This window comes from Atractosteus spatula, chromosome 5 (assembly GCF_055471065.1).
Source record: "Atractosteus spatula isolate fAtrSpa1 chromosome 5, fAtrSpa1.hap1, whole genome shotgun sequence".
Classification (NCBI taxonomy): Eukaryota; Metazoa; Chordata; class Actinopteri; order Semionotiformes; family Lepisosteidae; genus Atractosteus; species Atractosteus spatula.
In genome coordinates this window covers 29,830,647-29,850,209 of record NC_142710.1, presented here as the reverse complement: position 1 = coordinate 29,850,209, position 19,563 = coordinate 29,830,647, and the positions used below count along the sequence as shown (strand labels likewise).

At 37.1% G+C, this 19,563-nt stretch overlaps 1 protein-coding gene across 1 annotated transcript in view; it reads left to right on the top strand.

Annotated features, from left to right (window-relative positions):
• col13a1 (collagen, type XIII, alpha 1) overlaps positions 1-19,563 on the top strand; it is a 55,273-nt gene that overhangs the window by 23,879 nt on the left and 11,831 nt on the right. The window contains exons 16-32 of the mRNA XM_088915781.1: positions 1,072-1,107; positions 2,018-2,062; positions 4,470-4,556; positions 4,956-4,982; positions 5,732-5,767; positions 6,321-6,398; positions 7,675-7,719; positions 9,068-9,112; positions 9,643-9,777; positions 10,502-10,573; positions 12,246-12,290; positions 12,740-12,790; positions 13,620-13,646; positions 14,290-14,379; positions 16,154-16,189; positions 17,242-17,295; positions 18,540-18,593. Of these exons, the coding sequence (XP_088771907.1) occupies positions 1,072-1,107; positions 2,018-2,062; positions 4,470-4,556; positions 4,956-4,982; positions 5,732-5,767; positions 6,321-6,398; positions 7,675-7,719; positions 9,068-9,112; positions 9,643-9,777; positions 10,502-10,573; positions 12,246-12,290; positions 12,740-12,790; positions 13,620-13,646; positions 14,290-14,379; positions 16,154-16,189; positions 17,242-17,295; positions 18,540-18,593 (963 nt within the window). The remainder of the gene's footprint in view (positions 1-1,071; positions 1,108-2,017; positions 2,063-4,469; positions 4,557-4,955; positions 4,983-5,731; positions 5,768-6,320; positions 6,399-7,674; positions 7,720-9,067; positions 9,113-9,642; positions 9,778-10,501; positions 10,574-12,245; positions 12,291-12,739; positions 12,791-13,619; positions 13,647-14,289; positions 14,380-16,153; positions 16,190-17,241; positions 17,296-18,539; positions 18,594-19,563) is intronic.

Sequence of the window (19,563 nt, the reverse complement as noted above, 5' to 3'; positions counted from 1 at the left end):
TCGTTAATTAAACCCTTTTGATGAAATGTGGTCTCAATTAGCTCAAATAATTAAATGAATGCAAACAGTGTATGAAATTCTGGTTGTGCAGTTCCTCTGCTATGACCTTGAGTCCTCAGTAGCAGCTGTGGCAGTAGATCGTTCATGGTGAGCATGTGTATCTAACCTGTCTGCACATTACAATTTAAGTGGAGGGAGGACAGAGCTAATGGCAGCATGGACAAAAGCACCAGCATGTGTCAGTCGAGTTTAAAGGAACCCGTTCTTCTGGCTAATCAGGCAAGACAAACAAAGAGTACTTGCTTGAAGGATCGGTTATAGCTGAAGTTATTCAGAGTGGTTAAAAAGATGTTTTAAAGAACTATACTGAAATATTTGTAATTTTTTTTCTGGCAGTATATTTTTTATATATCAAAATGTTCAGTTGTTTTCTAAGTATAAAAACAGGAATGAACATTTCCCAAATGCGGGGCTTACACGTACTTCAGAATTATTTGAGCCAATTCTTGGTGGAACTCCTTGAGTTTATATTGAAATTAATTTAGACATCTCCTGTTAACATTCTTCACTTGGCAATTATTGTAGTTGTCAGTTTAAAGCAATGCACATTGATTGCCTCATTAAAAGCAGACAGACTGTATAAAACAAGAACATACTGTAGCATAAGTGTACTGATTTCACTTGCTAGAACGTCAACAATCTGTGAGCACATTCCCCGATTTGTTTTAATGTAGCCTGCTCTTGACACCTCGTTACAGCTCAGCATGCTAATGTACACTATTGCTACTAACATTGTGATTTCTTGATGGGTTTTTTTCTATTTAACACATATTGTAGGCATGCATTTCTCTGGAGGAAAACTATTCTGTCTGTAATGAGAGGTGTTTTAATGTAATTTGGCATGTGGTGCAGGTTATTAAAATACAGTAACTCATTCATCTTGTGAAAGGACTGCTAATTAGTCGATAACTTCCATGCAGCAGTGTTTCTACTTCAAGGCTCGTTTCTCCTTTCTTTGATGTTTCTTTTCTCTCCTTTTCTATCCTCTTTCTCTTAACGTACTCCATTCAGGGAGAGCCAGGTATTTCTGGAGCACCTGGAAGTAAGGTAAAGTCCTAATCCTGACTATGGAGAAAGTTAAAATGTTTATCGGATTAACGATCAGATTAATTATCCTGTTAAACTAAATCTAAGTCAAGATCTGAGTCTTTAATACAGTACAATCCTTGGTAAATACCGGCAAAGCAAAAATGTGTTTGGAATAATGGAAGCTTGGCTATGCAGTGCCTTAATGGTGCAATATCTGGCCACATAATTTTGGTAAATATTGTAGCATATGCAGAAAATTTGTGTTTCATACTTGGTGTTCCCTACAGTTAGCTTTTTCACACAATAGAGCAACACCATGTGGGTTTTTAACTGGAGGTGCTATTTTGTCTGGCAAGCTAACTCCTATGGAGGTTATTCTGCAATTTAAAGTACTGTTGCCTATTCATTAGATGTCTTGCAGGTGTGTAATTTGGCTTGTGAGTCGGGGTTTTAGGATCAAGGAAAACTGGTCTGCAGCTTTGGAAGCCTTGAAAAACTGTGATTTTGCACATGAAAATGTTTAAAACAGAGGAATTTTCCTTCAGCTATCTCAGCCCCACCCACATTACTATAATCCCCCCAAAAATCTGAGGCAGCTGGGAATCTTTTGGTAACTGCAACAGCCTTCCAGTTCCCTTTTTTAATTCTGAAAGTCCAAAATCAGCATAAACTGTAAATGGGGTAGGTGTTTGTTTCAGGCTTACAATATATATTATCTTACAATATAGAGAAATATAATTTGATATTATATACTCTACTTGCAGCTCATGGGATTTATGAAGAATAATGGGGGGGACACATATATTAAATATACATTAAACAAACTCAGTCATCTGAATTTAAATAATTTAATTAATTAAAATAATGAGTTGAGCACAATTCTCACATTAAATGGAGTAACTGTATGTTTTCCCTCCTATGTGTAAAGGGTCAAGCTGGAATCCCTGGTATTCCTGGCAAGAGAGGTTATAGGGTAGGACGCTTGGTGTGGGCATGATGTTTGCCACGCACTGCATGTACATGTTTTCATTGTTGTACCCACATCCCAATCAACACTGCATGAAAGCCATGCTTTATAAATCAGTGTAGTCACTATGCCCAGATAAGTGTAGCCATTTCAATAATGACCTCTGTCTGCTTTCATGTGTTTCCATTTAAGTGTTAAATGTCAAGTTCATCATCTCACCCTGACACTGAAGCAATCTGAAGTGCTGAAGACCAGCATTTTCCTTGCAGTATCCATATTTTAATAGATTCCTCCTTTCACTTTAATTAGCTTCTTCTATGATCTGTAATTGCATGAAAATAACATTCGAAGAAGAGATGTTCTTCTGATCATGTCACGTGCCTCCTCAATAAGGTTCCCTGTGTTGTGGTGAGGCAAATTGGTTAATATCTGCCAAGCTGTTGTGCCATTCCTTGTGGGTTTCCTGTCAAGCTGAGAAACTCAGTTGCATGGCCTCTACTTGCCAAGATTTTAAAGCTGTTTCATTGGAGACCTGTTTCAAACCCATGTTTTATGATATTCGACACTGTGCAACAAAGAGCCACGGCATTGCTCAAACATCCCTAGATGTAAAATATTCTCCATTTCATTTGACTGTTACCACGGTAATCGTGTACCTGCCTTTTATTGATTGCTCATAGGAAATTGCTTCTGAAATATTTAGTTTGGTTGGCTTGTTGTTGTTTTCTGGGATTGGATTTGGTTTGTTATTGTCAAAATGCATTTTTGGGCTTTGGGGCTAACAAATGTTTTTGAAGAGTTCACCGATTCAAATTCTAAATATGTACGTGATTAATCTTTATGTATAGCATGTATCAACAGATGGCAGTAAGTTCTGCGAGATCCTGTGGAGAGTAAGATACTGTACTTCTGAAAAGATGATTGGTCAGGTGGTAATTTAAACACAAGGAAGCAGAGGCTGGTTGAGGCTAGTTTGTGGTTTGGGGACAGAGAACAGATCGTGTGTGCAAACTCTTCAGGGGGAAGCTACCGTACCAACCAGGAACTATGAATTTTGAGAAAAGGCTTGTTGGGAGGTTGATGAGCAGATTTGCAGATTGCGTATGAATATTTAGGGGACTACTTCCTAACCTCTCAAAACTTACAGTTCCATCTTTAGTCACTTTCTTCCCTTCTCTTGTGAATTTGCACACACAGGATCTGATCTCCAGATGGCAAATCCTCTGATTCCTGCTTTTTAAATGAACACCTGACCAATCATCTTCTCAGAAGTGGTCAGGTGACCACGGGCGGGATGCTCAAATCCCCACTGGATTATGGGGAATGTAGTCCAGATAAGGATCTCCTTCTTGTTTGGTAGTTCTGCCATCTTACTGTATGTAACAAAGAACTTGTTTGTAATTTTCTTCTTCCTATTCTTCTTTACTAAAAGGTTCATATACACATATGATAGCTTATTGATTATCTTTACATGCTTGCCAGACAACACATTTTAATAGGATTTGAATTTCCAAAGTATTTGCAGTCTGAAGTGGGAAACTGAAATGGTTTGTTGGTTTGTTATTTTTAAGAAGAGGCAATTCTTGCCTCCAAGTTAACTCAACGTTTTCACATTTATAAGTTGGATAAATTTTCTTCCAAAATCTGTCAAGAAATATGGAGTAATTTGGCATCTTTTCCATGTAAGTACAGTCCAGAGACATGCTGTCCTGGTGTAATGCAATTAGCATATGTTAATGGCCACCCATGCATACAGTACAGTATGTGCCCCACAATGTATTGGCATTCCATTCAAACTCCCTCCTGCCACCCAATACCTGCTGGGCTAGAGTCCAACTCACATGCAGCTCTCTAAGGATAAGACTGAAAACAGATGAATGTATGAGTTCATACATCTATATGAATACTTTATAATAGGCAGTCTTAATGCTTTAGAAAATGTATAACAATTATCTGATATCCGACTCCCAGTATGTGATACATCTCTTCTCAAACCCTGATGCGGTTATTTTGTTCTCATGGAAAATGTCATAATGACTTTTATGCAAGAGAACAAGTCATTTTGTGTTTTCCTTTAAAACTAAAAGCAGGGCAGGGAAGACTGCATTTTATTTTATAACATTCAATGGAAGTGCACCTTTAATTGCACACTAGATAAGGAATCCAGTCAAATGTGGGAGTGGAACAAGAAAAAAGAAGACAATGTATTTAGCTGGTATAGTCAATTCTGGAAGCATAAAGTAAAGCTTCAATAATCATTACAAAATTTTCATAGAGATTGAAACATCTCTTTCTACACTGACCTAAGATTTAGATACTTTTTGTCAATATTATCAACAGGCAGGGGTTTTTGATATTGTATATGAATATATAGTAGATGTATTACCTTCAATTCTTTCTGAATTTCGCATAGGGGGAAAAGGGTGACCCTGGCACAGCAGCTGATGGAATGAAAGGGGAGTCAGGTCCTCCGGGACCTCAGGGCCCTGAAGGGCCTAAGGTATGTGCTGTAGTTTTGTTTCACTTAGTTCTTTACTATCACAGAGACACAAAACTCAGGGACTGCTGTACAGCACAGTTTATAGGTATAATCTTGAAGAAGTAAAAGTAACTGGTAACCCTGTTATAAATTATCTCATAAGACCGTGCTAATCAGTATTTAGAATGAGAACTCCATAGAAGACATCGCCGCCCTACTGGGGGGAGTTGTAAAGTCATAGCATTAGTACAGTGATGGAGGGCACAGTATGCTAATCCAGGGATGCAAGTATTTTCTGATCATTTTTTATCATAAATCCCAGTAAAACACTAAGGATACTAACTGTTTTCTGTAACATAGAAAGAATAATTATAGTGACCACAGAAGCAGCACACACCTGACATTGTACCTTATTTCTAGGGTGATAAAGGAGACCAGGGATCCAAGGTGAGTGCTTCTCTGGTATGATTGCCTTCACAGTGTTTTGGTTCTAGGGAATGAGCTTCATGATTAATGTACTGTAAATGTTTAGACCATACTGTATCTTAAAGAATCTTTCAACAAAGAATAAAGGAGATTTACCTCTAACTTAGTAAATAGGGGGACTCATGACATTCATAAATGCTTAGATTTGAATCATGCTTTTCGTAAATGATAAAACAGGCTTTTAAAAACAAGATTTATTTTCTATGTTAATGTATATTAGTATCTATATTAGTAATCTATATTAGTGTGTGAGCCCAGTTCAGGTTTTGCTTCCATGGAAAGTCACAGTTCAGGATATGGGTTTGAGGGCATTTGTTTAATGTAATTGGGTACATCTGAGTGGTCCTGGAGGATGATATGCTGGTGAGATATGATTCTGCCAACATAAGCTTATTTAACGGTCGCATTGGTGCAGTGGTTGAGTCAGATACAGTCCATTACTCCTTTAAAGCCCCTACAAATAAAAAGTCCAAATTTCAGCCAATGACTTGGACAAATCTGTGATATAAATGAGTGCTGTCTTAATTGAGAATCGAGGAATGTAACTTTGGCACAGAAGTATTGAACCTTAGAGACAGGATGAAAAACTTTTTTAAACGCATTTTTGGTAAAAACTGAATATTTTTGTTATCATGTTAAAATGTATTAAAATGAATTCAGACACACGAGAATGTTTAATGACTTTTCTGCATCTCACTTATTACTTTTAGGGTGAAAATGGATCAGAGGGACCATCTGGGCCAAGAGTAATTATGATCTGTGTTTTTTTACTACTGGCCATGTTGTTTAAGTACTTCTTTTGCCTGGCACTAAAATACATCCGGGAGGCAGGGTTACACTACTCTTACATTCTTTTTTCACATGCTGCAGGAACTAAGTTACCAATAGTATAAAATAGAAGTCATTCCTACTGTTGTGTGCCCAGCCATTGGTGTTATAAACTAAAAGTAATCATTACAAGATTGATCCATGCCAGTCACAGGGGCAATTAAAAATAAATGGCACCAAGTAACTTATTGCATTTGCCTTTTACAATTAGAAATAGTAAAAGAGCCGATGTTGGTTAAGGCAGGGATGAAGAGGGATAATATTCAGGACACTGCTGTGATATTAGACAGTCTGCACATTGTGCTCTATTTACACCATCCAGGGACTAAACATGATTAAAGCTACCAGTATTTAATTTACTTTGTAAGGTAAGAAAAGACAGCTAAATCCAATTCAAAGATATTCAACATAAGGAACAGCTAACAGCTTATAAAACCAATTAGTGATTTCTGCGACTCTGCTGCTCCACAGGGTCCTCCAGGTCAGAAGGGGGAGCCTGGGAAATCAGAAAGCTTTGACTACAATGGAAACTTCAATGAGAAGCTGCAGGTAGGTGTATAAAATCCACCTAATACTCAAAAAGTGACTTTGCTTCAAACACTTTAAGTTTGCACTATCAAAATTGGTGAACTTGTTATCAAAGTAACAGTGAAATTAATTAGAATTTTAAAGTATTATTACAATATGGTGGTAGTTTTTCAATAATTATTCTTGCAAGCTTTTTTTATCTTTTTCCAAAAAGATACAGCCTGCACCATAGATGGTATGAATGCAATGTAATTTCATTGCTGCCTATGAGATAATCCCAATTTGAGATTCAAAAGCTCGCTTTAATAGAACTGAAGTAACATATTGGAAGTTTCAAAACAGCATTTACAGCTAAGAACACTTTAAAGTGATCAATGGGGCCTGTTATTGAATTTGTGTCAGCGTTACACAAAGCTAAAATGGTTTTCTTTGAGAATAAACATGATGGAAAATTAGTATTTATTATAGTTCTAGTTTCACAGTGATAAACATGATTTAATTTCAGCCACCTAACAGGATAAAAGTAATGTAATATAATCACAGGATAAATGTGTATTCTTGGTGTCGTACTTGTTTAATGCAGCATCCGTGCACGATAGTGGATATTTAAAAATAGGACATGGATCTTCTGTACTATTATAACAACCCGAAAACTGATTGTAACCCACATTGTACTGGGGTACTTTAAACTCTGGTTATGATTTGATCAAACATGATAGAGTGCATAAAATCTTTAAATTTACCCTAAAAAGTCTTGATGTATTTTATAAAAAATACCTCCATAGTTTCAACAGTTGCAAGTTCTAATATTTTAGCTCAATGATTTATGGAATGATATTTGAGGTTTCACTTATTCTGGAAGATGTGGAACAATTTAACCATGATTAGTTAAACAGTTGGATGTCTGAAATGAAAGACCCATCAGCTGTCAAAAACCACACTTAAATTTGTCCAGTTCCCTTAATTTGAACAAATTACTTGCATAATGGATCAACAGGAGCTCGTAATCTTTAAAAAAAGGTAATGCAAGTTGTCTTAGAGAATAAGACAAACTGTATTTGGTCTTTTTTGAGACCAGAGTTGGAGATCTATGGTATATGATTAACTTTGTATATTTTTACAATATATGGATCTACAAACATATTTTCTGGCACTTAACCAAATAATTTTGGATCTGGAGCAATCCATCTTGGGTTAACCACAGTAAAATAAACTAAAATCACTAAAACTAAAAATCACATGTTTCATGCTGTGAGGTCTTTGCAATGTTTGAAGCCTACGTTTTATTGGGTTTTAGGGTCCACCTGGTCCCCCAGGACCTCCAGGACCCCCAGGCGTGAAGGTAAGGGAGCAGACCTTTTTATATAAAGTGTTGAATTATTTTTTATGTAAATATGTTTAAAGATACATGTTTATATAGTTAAAATGTATTAAGATGTTCAGTATTCTCAGGATAAAGGTCCTCATAAAAATAATGCTCAAAGTACAGGTGAGTAAATGTGTGACTGGATTAAAAGTTGGTTAATAGAAAACAGTATAGATGAATGCTCAAATTGTAGGAATTAGTTGGTATCAAGATCACAGCTATCTGTACGAGGACACTGCATTTCCTAATATAGGTCTAGATTCTGGTATTCTTGGAAACTAGTTAAGTTTGCAGACAGCACCAAAGTGGGACAAAAAACTCTTCAGAAGCAACAAATGAAATTCATTTTTTTTATATAAAATTAAAATGAAAAGATTGTGAAAGCATCTAGCAGATAATGCTTGATGTAGATAAATGAAGAATATTATAAGTAGGTAGCAAAAACAATATTTACAATATATACAATGCAAAACAATGAGCTAGAAGAGACTACCTATGAAAAAGAGTGTTTATGTTTATGAAGATACATCTTCCTGACAAAGTGGGAGAACATTAAAAAAGGCAAGCAATATAGATAGTTAACAATTGAAATCAAGTAATGATGTGTGAGAATTGGACATTCTTATTCTTACAGATCTTATTTAGACAATTTTATACGATGTTAGTCTCCACATTAAAAATATTGGCTTGAAATCAGTCCAGAGAAGAGCAACCACATATATTCCTCCTGTGCTTAAAGGAATTTCCTACACTGATGGTCTACAAAAATGGAACTTATAGTTTTGAACTATGAAAATACTATGGGTCAAATCAGAATCCTCAAAGGTAGTGACAAAGTTAACCCGGTGGACTTCTTCAAATAAGTAAACACAGTAAAACACCAACAAGAGGACATACAGTAAATGGAAACTATGAGGAAGTGCATTTAATACCAGGAACAGAAATCACGTACTATACTTTTTTCTTTACTAGAGTTAGGACCACTTGTGGAGTTGTGTACTGTATGAAACTGTCCTGCTGGGTTGTCACTGCCCTGCCACATTACCATGTTGCAGTTGTGGATCAATTAACTGCCAAATGGCTAAATAAAAAAAGTAAAAGATATAAATGGAATTTTTTTCAGTTTTTAAATATATGACCTATCAAAGGATTACAGTAACAAGCACCTGAAATTGATGAGAAGTTATATGCATTTCAATTTTATGTAAGCCTAATTCTTAAGCACGTACTGTACTGTATCAGCAGAGACTGTGTAGTTCTCTCCCACAGCCCAGATTTACATGTTTTTAACGCAGCCTGTTTTAAAGATCTTGTGTTGTTACAGGGTGAAGTAGGATTACCTGGCCCACCGGGTCTTGATGGCGAAAAGGTAATTAACATTCACTGTGAAGCACTGTTACTATCTTGCCCTTCTCTACCTGGCTATCTGAATCTGCGACTTTGAAAAATCCTCACCAAATAGACCCAGACTAAAAAAAAATATTTCAAAATGTGACTTCTCTCTATTGAAAAGTAATTGAATGTCCTTAGAAATTATGAGTAAGAAATTATTTCAGCGGTTGGTGAAATTAAAAAGGAGATTTAGGCAGGTCAGAGGTAGATGCCTGAGGTGAATGTTAGCCAAGACCTCTCAGTTAACGCACCTATAACTCTGAACAGGGCTGCAGGGTCATTGATGACTCCATATAGACAGAATCCTGGTTCAACATCTCATCCAAAGGATGGAACTCCATACAGCACAGATTCCTCAGTCATCGTACAGAGAGGAGTGTACCACTGCTGCTCCACCAACACCACTTTCATCAGCAGCCTGGTTTTCCTTGAGTTTATACACTGCATAGGATGGTAGCATTGGCCTGCAGCCTGTGCTGTTCCTGATCATCTTTGTCTGTGTCCCAGGGCCCCCGAGGGAAGCCAGGAGATCCGGGGCCCGTGGGGCCTGCAGGCCCTGAGGGCCCTAAGGGAGAGAGCGGACTCCTGGGCTTCCCTGGACCTAAAGGAGAGAAAGGAGAGACAGGCCCCGCTGGATCGCCAGTGAGTGACTAAAAGCACAGCGCTCTGGGTTTGAAATACTGTACAAAGCATTCTGCAGCAAAGACATACACCTCAATGTTTAATCTTTGTGAGATTTATTGGTTAGTTTGCTCCTCGTGTGCTACTAACTTGTTAAAATCAGGGCAGAAGTGTAGGCTTTGTCATAGGTAGATGTGAGTAGTTATATGTAGATATGTAGTAGATACTGTACAGTAGAAGGTACTGTAGTTTGAAAAATAGAATATACTGTACAGTACAGTTTGCAAAATCAGTTTCACAACCAGATGCTATTTTTTGGCTATGGTCATACAGTGAACACCACATTGATCTTATTTTTGCCACAAGCAGGTGAGCAAAGTGGTTTTGGTGGTGATCGGCTTCAGTGTAACAACAATCCCTTCTGTGTTCGCTTTCAGGGACATCAGACAGTGTCTGAAGCACTAAGCCTGAGAAGTAGGACAATCTTATTTGGCGGATTGCCTGAAGCAGTTAGAGTATGATGTAGGAAAGCAGGGTCTGTACAGCCAATATGTACATCTCCCTACCTTAAAATGTAGGACTTCTCATAGTATTAATTGTGTTTGCTCTCTGTTCTACAATGACGAGAAAAGAGTTAGAAAACAATATGAACAGGACTAGGTTCAGTTTAGCTTTTATTTAAAATTATTTTTGAGCGTTTATACACTTCAGTTCATGACACAAAGATTTGTCTTTATTGTTTTAGGGTTTGGATGGTCCCACTGGAGAGAAAGGGGACGCCGGTCCACCAGGTCCAGTAGGATTGTCGGGCTCACTGGTATACCCCATACTTTGTTCTATATTCGTTTGCTTTTTACATGGGATTATGCTTTATGGGTGGTTACACAGTTTGTCAGTTTAATTGTAAACACCAATAGTTATCCAGTATTGGCTGCTAAGAAACCCATCACAGAAACTTGAGGAAGGGCTCTACCCAACAGTCCAAGTTCACTTTGCAGTTCTTGATCTTGAGATCCTAAGAAACGTAATGAAGGTTAGGTGGAACTGAAATATATCATTACAGGCCTCATTACAGGAAAAAAAAAGTTTAAGCATGTCAACTGTATGAATTTTCCATGACTAAATACAGATTATATTGGGGTTATTTGAGGTCTAAGTGACTGGTCTCAGGTTCAATTCTTAACATACTGTATTCAACAACTCTGCAGAGCCCGAAGGCCATGCGATCAACAGTGCAGGCTTTAAATAAACAGGCAGACCTTAATTGCACACTGGCAAATAAAAGGAATGAATAAAATATGAATAATATGCACAATATTTCAGTTATGGAGTCCTCTTCCTCATCTTCAAAAGGGACAGGGCAGGGAAAGGGGGGAGAGAAGTGGGATGGAAAAGAACAAAAGCAACAAAATGTGAGAATGTCTGGAAATTGAAATCAAGGAAAAATTAGACTAAATCCAAGGGGAAGTGTTAAAGGCCGCAATCTGTAAATTGAAAGGACTTAAAATAGAGAAAAAATAGGAATAGCCCACCGATAAGTGCATGGAGAATTTGTGAATATGAAGTTTTTCTTGCATAAGAGTTTTGAAGGACAAACAGAGAGATCAGTGTTGAGGGTGAAATAGTGGATTATCTGCCTGGAGAGGTCATACTGTAGCTCTGGCATTTTCCATAAAAGTCAGGCAATCTTGTTCCTCTTTCTCTAAATAGCAGGGAATTTTCTGCATATATATTTGGATCCATGTATAAAGTACAGTACCTGGATAGTATTTATATTGACCTCATATTACAAATTGAAATATTTGAATAGAAAAGTGTACTCTCATATTTTTTTCCCAAAGATTGTTGACTTGCAAAATATTTTGAAAGTTTTGTATTATGTTTGGAGTATTTATAGTTTCACCAGTGGTTTTGCCATATTTGACCAAATCTGTAGCCAGATTTCTTCTAGTTTTAGAAGCTCAGAAAGACTGGGCCTAGTTAGTACTGGGATGGGAGATATAAAAGGAAAATCAGGCTTCTGTCGTATGTGGTGAAGATGGACCATATTTTCCCCTGTATGGTAACTGTGGACACTGTTGATGGACCTGTAGGAGGTGCCGTCCTTCACTTGAGTCATTAAAGCGAGTTTGACTACTTTAAGTACTTGATCATTAAAAATGCTGTAAGAGTAGGGGTATTTCCCATGTCCTGTCTGAATTCCAAGCTGAGCTTGTGCAATCTGTCCTCCCTATTTTGTTCCCTTAATTTAATTGGTGGATTAATTTCCCACTTCGTCAGCTGGTGCCACACGTCAACCAGGTGGGTTCTGCACTTCTGTGGTCTTCAACTTAGGTCCTCCCCTGCAGTATATGTAGAGACAATAAGGGATCCTTTGGGATGTCAAATACTATTCGGATACAAAGAAGTATCATTATCTTTGCAAGTTTTTTAAAGTTTTTTGTTGGACTTGTACCGGAAGTCTTTTTAACTGGGTTTCTCTGATTCAGGGTCAAAAAGGTGAATCTGGCCAGAAAGGGGAGAAGGGAGATATGGTAAGGAATGCTTTTAAGACATATGAAAAACACAAGAGACATTTCAAAAAGTTATCTACAGATACAGTCTATGTAAATTCTGTCAAATCTATCGCAGTATTTATGCCAAACAAATTACACAAATACAGTACCTCTAAAATAGTACTAATTCAGTATGCAGCATGTTTGGTGTATTAAAAAGAAATTGAAAAAGTATGTATGATTGGTTTGTACAGTAAATATTTATACATTTCATGCCAGAAATCTGAGCCCTGCATGTTTTAATTTTGATGAACGATCCAATATGAGCATGAACTGTTTTTTGCAAAAGATGGACAAGTTAAAATTCAGGCAGACAGCAAAAAAATGTCAAACTTTGGTAATGAAAGTGCTTTAGCTTTTCTCATAACAGCAGTTTCTTCTACATCTTTTTACAGTCCTGGCGTTATCATGATTGTTATGTGTTTTAGGTCTCTGGACCTCCTGGGCCCCCAGGAGTTCAAGGACCAGTTGGCCCTGTGGTGAGTACAGTTCTCCTTCCCTCTCCTGGTATAGAGCAAAACAAGGACAATACACTGAGGGTCTTATAAACCAATTCCTCACTGATGTACTACTTTTCACAAAATGCTGACTGTTTGTTCCTTCTCACAGTCTGAGGAAAGTAATCTTGCTGTTTGAGCCCAATCGCTTGAAAATCTTTTTACCTTAAAACCCAGAAAGGCTGGTTTAAGAGGAATTCTCTATATTATCATGTTTACTATTGAGATAGCAAGGTTCTAGTATCAGAAATGCATCAAAGTATGAAATCCTGCAGAAAGCAGAGATCTGTCTATGGGGCCACTGTCAGTAAGTGACTGCTGCACCCCTCCCCATATGAAAATTGCTTTGGAATCTTTTGAGATGGGAAGGTGATCTTTAAATGCAGACATCCTCTCCTTTTTGTTATTGCACAGATGAGTTACACCTGGCATGTTGGTTTACAGTAGGAACAAAAATAAACAAAAATAGCCCACCTATAAACTGTGGCTGTTACAATACTGTTTATTACAAAGAAAAGAAGGTGTTCCCTCAATTATGTATGTATGTAATAATAATGCTAAGCACAGAAAAATTGTAAAAGTCCACCGATAGTCTTCCTCAGTTGTGGTAATTTCTATGACATAAGAAGTGGCTTCATAAGCCACTGAAATACAGTACCTAATTTGCTGAGTGCTAAGATGAGCAGATCCCATTGCTGGGACTCTGGAGATGCAATATGTTTTGACATGTGAAAAATATTTCTGGAACAGTGCTAAATGCGATTCTTGCATACTGTATTAGCCTTTCTCATTTCTGTTTCATGCTTTTCAGGGACCTCCTGGACTGTCAGGGCCAAAGGTAAGTGTTACAGAAAAGGTGCTTTGCAAGTGATTAGCACTTACTTTGAATTCAATGGATTGGAGTCCAGACCACTTACGAGAGAATCACACTGAAATCTGACTTTCATTTCATCCAAGCCCAGTTACTAAACTGGTTTCATTATTATATTACATAGCACTAAAAATTCAAAATATAAGCCAGCCAAGAACATTTTTGTTCTTGATCTAGATCTCTAGAAGGCAATGAAGATGATTCAAAATGTTAAATGTAGCAATTCAATTAAATGGTTCTAATAATTATTCAGAACAGAAGTTACAATTAAACCCAGATTATTTTGAAGGCTTGAGTTTGATACTCCTTGTTTTCAGTTAATAGAGTAAGAAGCAGTGAATAGGAACTTACAGATCACATGCATGAGCGAGTCTGTTCTTCCTTCCTGAATTGTACAGGGATCCAAATATGAAGAAAGTGCTGGACAGGGAACTATGGGAACAATGGGTTGTACAAAGGTGAAAGGTGAACCACAGTATAGGACAAAAGCTCACATATAAACGGACATTTTTGACAGTTACGCTGAGTAAGAGGAGACACCGCTGTGAAACATCGTTAACTAAACACAGAGAAATGAAACAGGAAAATCATTGCGTTTCTGTCCTCTCAGGGGGAGCCAGGCGTTGATGGCACCAAGGGAGTTAAGGGAGATGTGGGACAAAAGGGAGATAAAGGAGACAGAGGGCCTCTCGGACTGCCTGTGAGTATTTGCACGCCATGCTCTGAGTTTCTTTAAGGGTTTCCTAGGTCCTGGGTTTCCATCAGTTTTTGATTGACTTATTATTTCCTTTTGGTTAAGCAATTAATTCAGATGAACACTTCAGTCGTGGACCTCAAAAATGGTTTTCAAGTTTCATTCTGAACAAACTAAAACAATCTTATTCGACAAAAACAACGATCTCACAATATTACAGTACATCTGGACAATATTTAGGTTTTTTAACTCTCCTTCCGAATAGCTTTGACTCTACTGATAACTGTGTAATAATTAATAGGTATTATAGTGCTTTTTCACATTTTTCAGTGTAGTCTGTTATTAGAAAATTCTTTCAAATAAGTTATGCCTTGTGCTGTAAAAGATTTGAAGTCTGAAATATTTATAAGTTATGTATAAGAGGCTATTAGTAAGTGTATTAATTCAGTATAGTACATGAATTTGACTGAGATATACAGTAGATGGGTATTCAATCCCACTGAAATCAGATGAAGGATTGTTTTTGTATTCAGTTACATTAACACTGCACATACTGCCTGGTGTTTTTGTGATTGTAACTTTACTAAGACGCATGCAAGCCCTAAAGCAAACCTCAATCCTTATTAGGAGATGGGGCCAATGCAGAAAAGTCTCATAATTCAGTACTTTGTACCAGTTTTTCTAAGCTGGTATATTATTGCAAATTACACTTTCTGAATCAGTTTTCTGTCCTAAAAATTTAAGGCTAAAGATTAAAGTTTACTTTACAAGTACAATGAGTTTACAGAACTTGTAACTGAGTTGCAGGTAGGGTTTTAAAAGAAATGTGGCTTTCATACTGTTTTTATGTTCCAATTAAACATAAAAGAGTACAACTTATAGGTGTAGAATGTAATATAACAGAGGAATTATAATTATCATAATTTTTAACATATACGAATATGCACATATTCGTTTCTGTGAGGTCTAATAATATAATAGCATGCTGTATCCAGAGATTCCAGAGAAATGTCTTCATAACTTTTTAATCCCTGTGGTGTAACTGGTCATTATTAAAAACACAGTCACATTGTTAAGGGCACAGTGACTCCTTTTAAGCCCTGTATCTTTTTTGACAAAAATATTTGTCTACATACAGATACAGTTTATTTTATACTCAGTGGTCTGTCCAACACATTTTAGCTCTGTGGTTTTCTTGACTGAAATTTACAACAAATGAGTGTAATGGAAGTTGTGTTTCTGAGTAAATGAAAATAGTTTTCTGTGATAGCTACAGTATAAGCTGTAATACAAAATGAACTCAAAACGCCAGACCTCTACAGGTTCACAGAAAGACAAGCTCCTGTATAAGTACTTACTGTATTTCATTAAGTACTTAGTCACATGCTGAAGAACTCATGAGGTTGTAGTTGTTACATGAAATCTTTGTACTAATCTCATATATTCACACGTATTTCCACTGTGTACTATGTATTATGTTTAAAAGATTACACATGCTACTCTGGCCAAGTCTCATAGTGAAGCTGTCTGTCTTTTTCTCAAAATCAAAACATTTAGGAAGAAAGTTCCTGATTTTCTAATGAACATATTAAAAAGGAGTTACTGTTACCTCATCACCACTCAACACCATCACCTTTCATCAATACCTGTTTTTTTTTGTTCAGTTTTGTTTTGTTTTTTTAAAAAGGCATATGTCCCTGAGTCACTGCTTCACTCACTCCCTTTCCCCCTCCCTCCCCTCATCTTTTCTCTCTGCTTTAACTATTTACACATTGTCCAGGGTGCTCATGGTTTAGACGGCAGGCCTGGCCCAGTGGTGAGTGGCACGCATCCAGTACCCATCACTCCTCTTCTCCTGTCCCCACCGCCTGCCCGGCTGCCTGCCTGCTTCCTCCCAAGCTTGTGTCTGTGCCTCCCGTCTAAAAAACAGCCCTGTTTAGGCACTACCTCTGGGTTTACCTACAGTTCATGATTCTTCTCCAGTGGCTGATGTAAATGGGGTGATATTCACACTGAGCATTATGGGTGGTTTTGTTTTACACTACACAGAAACAAGTATCTTTATTTAGTGTCTACATCTTGTCTATTTGTGGAATGTGGGACAAATACTGTATATACACCATGAGCTGTTTTTAAACTGGGCAGAAAACTTACTCAGTCCTACTTCATTCAAAAGACTAGGTAAGAAATCTGAAATATTATGTAGCGTATCAATGTCCTCGAATGCAAAATTATAATATACAGTACTGCAGTACTCTCAGAATGAAGTATTGGCTTACCAGTCCCAGTAAGGATGCATTTTACAACAAGTTGTTCTTTCGCTTGTGCTGAAAAGAGGTCTTGCCTCAATCCCGAATCACAACGAACCATTGAAGCATTTTCTAAAGGACTTCTGAGATGTGCCTAAACAGGGTCTTCCCTCCTTCGAATGTCAGAAGCATAAAGCTTTGTGTACGACACCGTGATTCCATGTCAATGGAGCATGCTGGGTTACGGATGCATGTCCATACACCCAAGGAAAAAATTAAAACAAAGAAAATGCTGCAAGAATTAAGGTGAAAAAGAGCAAACTGCAAATTACATTTTCTAGGTCCACAGACTTTTCCATCAATGACTTTTTTTTGGATAAGGATCATCATGCTGTTTGCATGATATAATTGCAAGTCAATATCAGGAAGAAAACCATCAGAATAATCCTATTTCTTTTTTCCATGGTTTTTGGAATTTCATATTAAAATAAATACTGGCTGTGGACCTATTGTATGATTTTATAATAATTTTATCTTTCCTTCTTTTTCAATTTTGTTTGTGTTGAGAATGACTGTGGCTTTGATAACAGTGAGCTGTAATATTCCCCTTATTTTCTAGGGTCTTCTAGGGCCAGCCGGAGTTCCAGGGCCAGCAGGACCAAAGGGAGAGAGGGTGAGTACTTTCGGGGTGCAAGTTTAGCCTAATTGTTATTTCACGTTCCACAAGCAGATAAGTGGAAATTTGTTAAAGGCAGAGGCTTCTGTAATACAGTACATGTATTGCACATATACTTTAGGTACAGAATAAATTGCTGAAAAAAAGATTGTGGAGGCTAATACCCTGAGGTCATTTAAAATCAATTGCTACTGTGTATACAAAAATGGCTGCTAATGACAGACTAATGCATTGCACGACAAGTCAAGAATCCCTGACCAACTTAAAGGGATACTGTAATGCTGTGTTTATACTTCAGGGTTAGAAAGAATCAGCATTGATGAGCACATCTCAAATTTTTGCAATAAAAGTAAAATGTACACAGAAACTCCTAAAAACCTCTAATTTACATCACAAAGTAGACCAATTAGAGAGGTATGCACAGCACCATATTCTACAATTCAGAACAAAGCAACAAAAGTTCCAATGCCTATTGGCCCTATTACATTGTAAACAAGCAGACTTGTGAATACATGTCTTTAAGTCCAATAGAAATATTGCTCTTAACTTCAATTATGAACTTCAACAGAAATATCTGCTGCACAACCTGTACTTATTATCTCGTAGATGGTATTACATTAGCCAATACAGTGACTAGTGAGCAGGAAGGGCCGCAGCACGTCACAATTCGCGTGAACTCTTGCTTTCACCTGTGGCGAGACCAGGGGTTTGCAACAACATGGCGACTTATAGTAATTTCACAATTTTGTGCTTAATTCGAAATTTGTATTTTTTTCAACACTGTCAATGAATTTATTCTGTTACCAAGATTTAATAACCGGTCTGAGAAATTGGGACTGCAGTTCCCCTTTAAGCCCACCCTACAACCACTTGTGGCTATCTTTTGGAACATCCTGGTCTCAACAGATTAGCAATATACTGTAACCTTGATTTAAACCAGGGAGATCAAGATCTAGAACAAAACATCATGCTCAAAAGGCATTTTTTAAGAACATCAGAAAACTTGTTTGGCTTGCTGATTGGGTCACTTCAGAGCCATAAGAAATAATTTGTAATATAAGCATAACGGTGTGCGATTACAAGGGGAAGCTTCCTGAACATGTTATGGATCAACAGCTGATATGAAAGCCAATATGAAATGATTTAAAAAAGCATATAAGAACGTGAAGTGTCACGTTTGTTCTTAGGTGTGAAGCCTATATTTAGGGCAAAAGGTTTACCGTCCTTTTTCCTTCTCACAGGGGGACAAGGGAGACGCAGGTGCTCCAGGACCAATAGGGCCTCCAGGCATCCCTGTAAGTCCCACATCTTCCTTAAAATACCCTTTGACTTCTTGGATGTGAGTAGTACATGAAAAACAAAAGTATCAGATTGTTCTGGGAGTAATATAAATCGTTCTGGTGTAGCAGTAGAGAAAGGAGAAGATTTGTGTTCATAAAACAAGCAACAAAAAGCAATCCTGACAGCAGTCTTTCATAGATGGGGAAATGTTTCATTGATCAAAGCTGTGGAAGCAGGCCAATAAAACGCCCAAGGAATTGCAGTTTACTTTTTGAAAATCTTTGTCATTACCTAATAAAGGGTACAGAATAATGTATCTTTTAAATCTCTGTTGTGACTCTGGCAATGAGTCTGAGCATGACAACACTTGACTTAAAGTGTCTTCTTTGCATTTCAGAAATATTGCTTGCACCTGAAGAGGTCATGGTTTTTCAAATGCAAATCATAGATATCTACAAGTGTGCCCTTTGAATCATGCGATTGATCTCAAATGCACAAGGCAATAAATTAATTAATTCACACTTATGCATGATCACAGAGTTTTAATGGTGATACCACTCAAAGGCACTGAAGTTGATTTCTGGATGGGTATACAAAATAAATCTTAAACTTTATCGTGATCTCATATAAACTTATGAGGATTTTTTATGTTTTTTGACATCCTTTAAAAAAATTGTTTGTGACACTATTACTGTATGTGCATTTTCTGTATGTGTGAATTAGTAGACTGTAAATCTGTCCCACCTTCAACAAAAAGCCTGTGATTATTAAACTCTTAGTCTGTTACAGGTATAATGATAGCAGGTAAAGATACAGTAGGGCACAATATTCTATTTACACATGGTTTTCATTAACATTTCACTCCTTATACCAATTCTACTTAATATAAAAATGGGAAATTCATTACATTAAAAAATAACCTGATTTACCAAAGTTACTTTAGACATCAAAATGTATACTTGTTGCATAGCATGATTCTGTTTT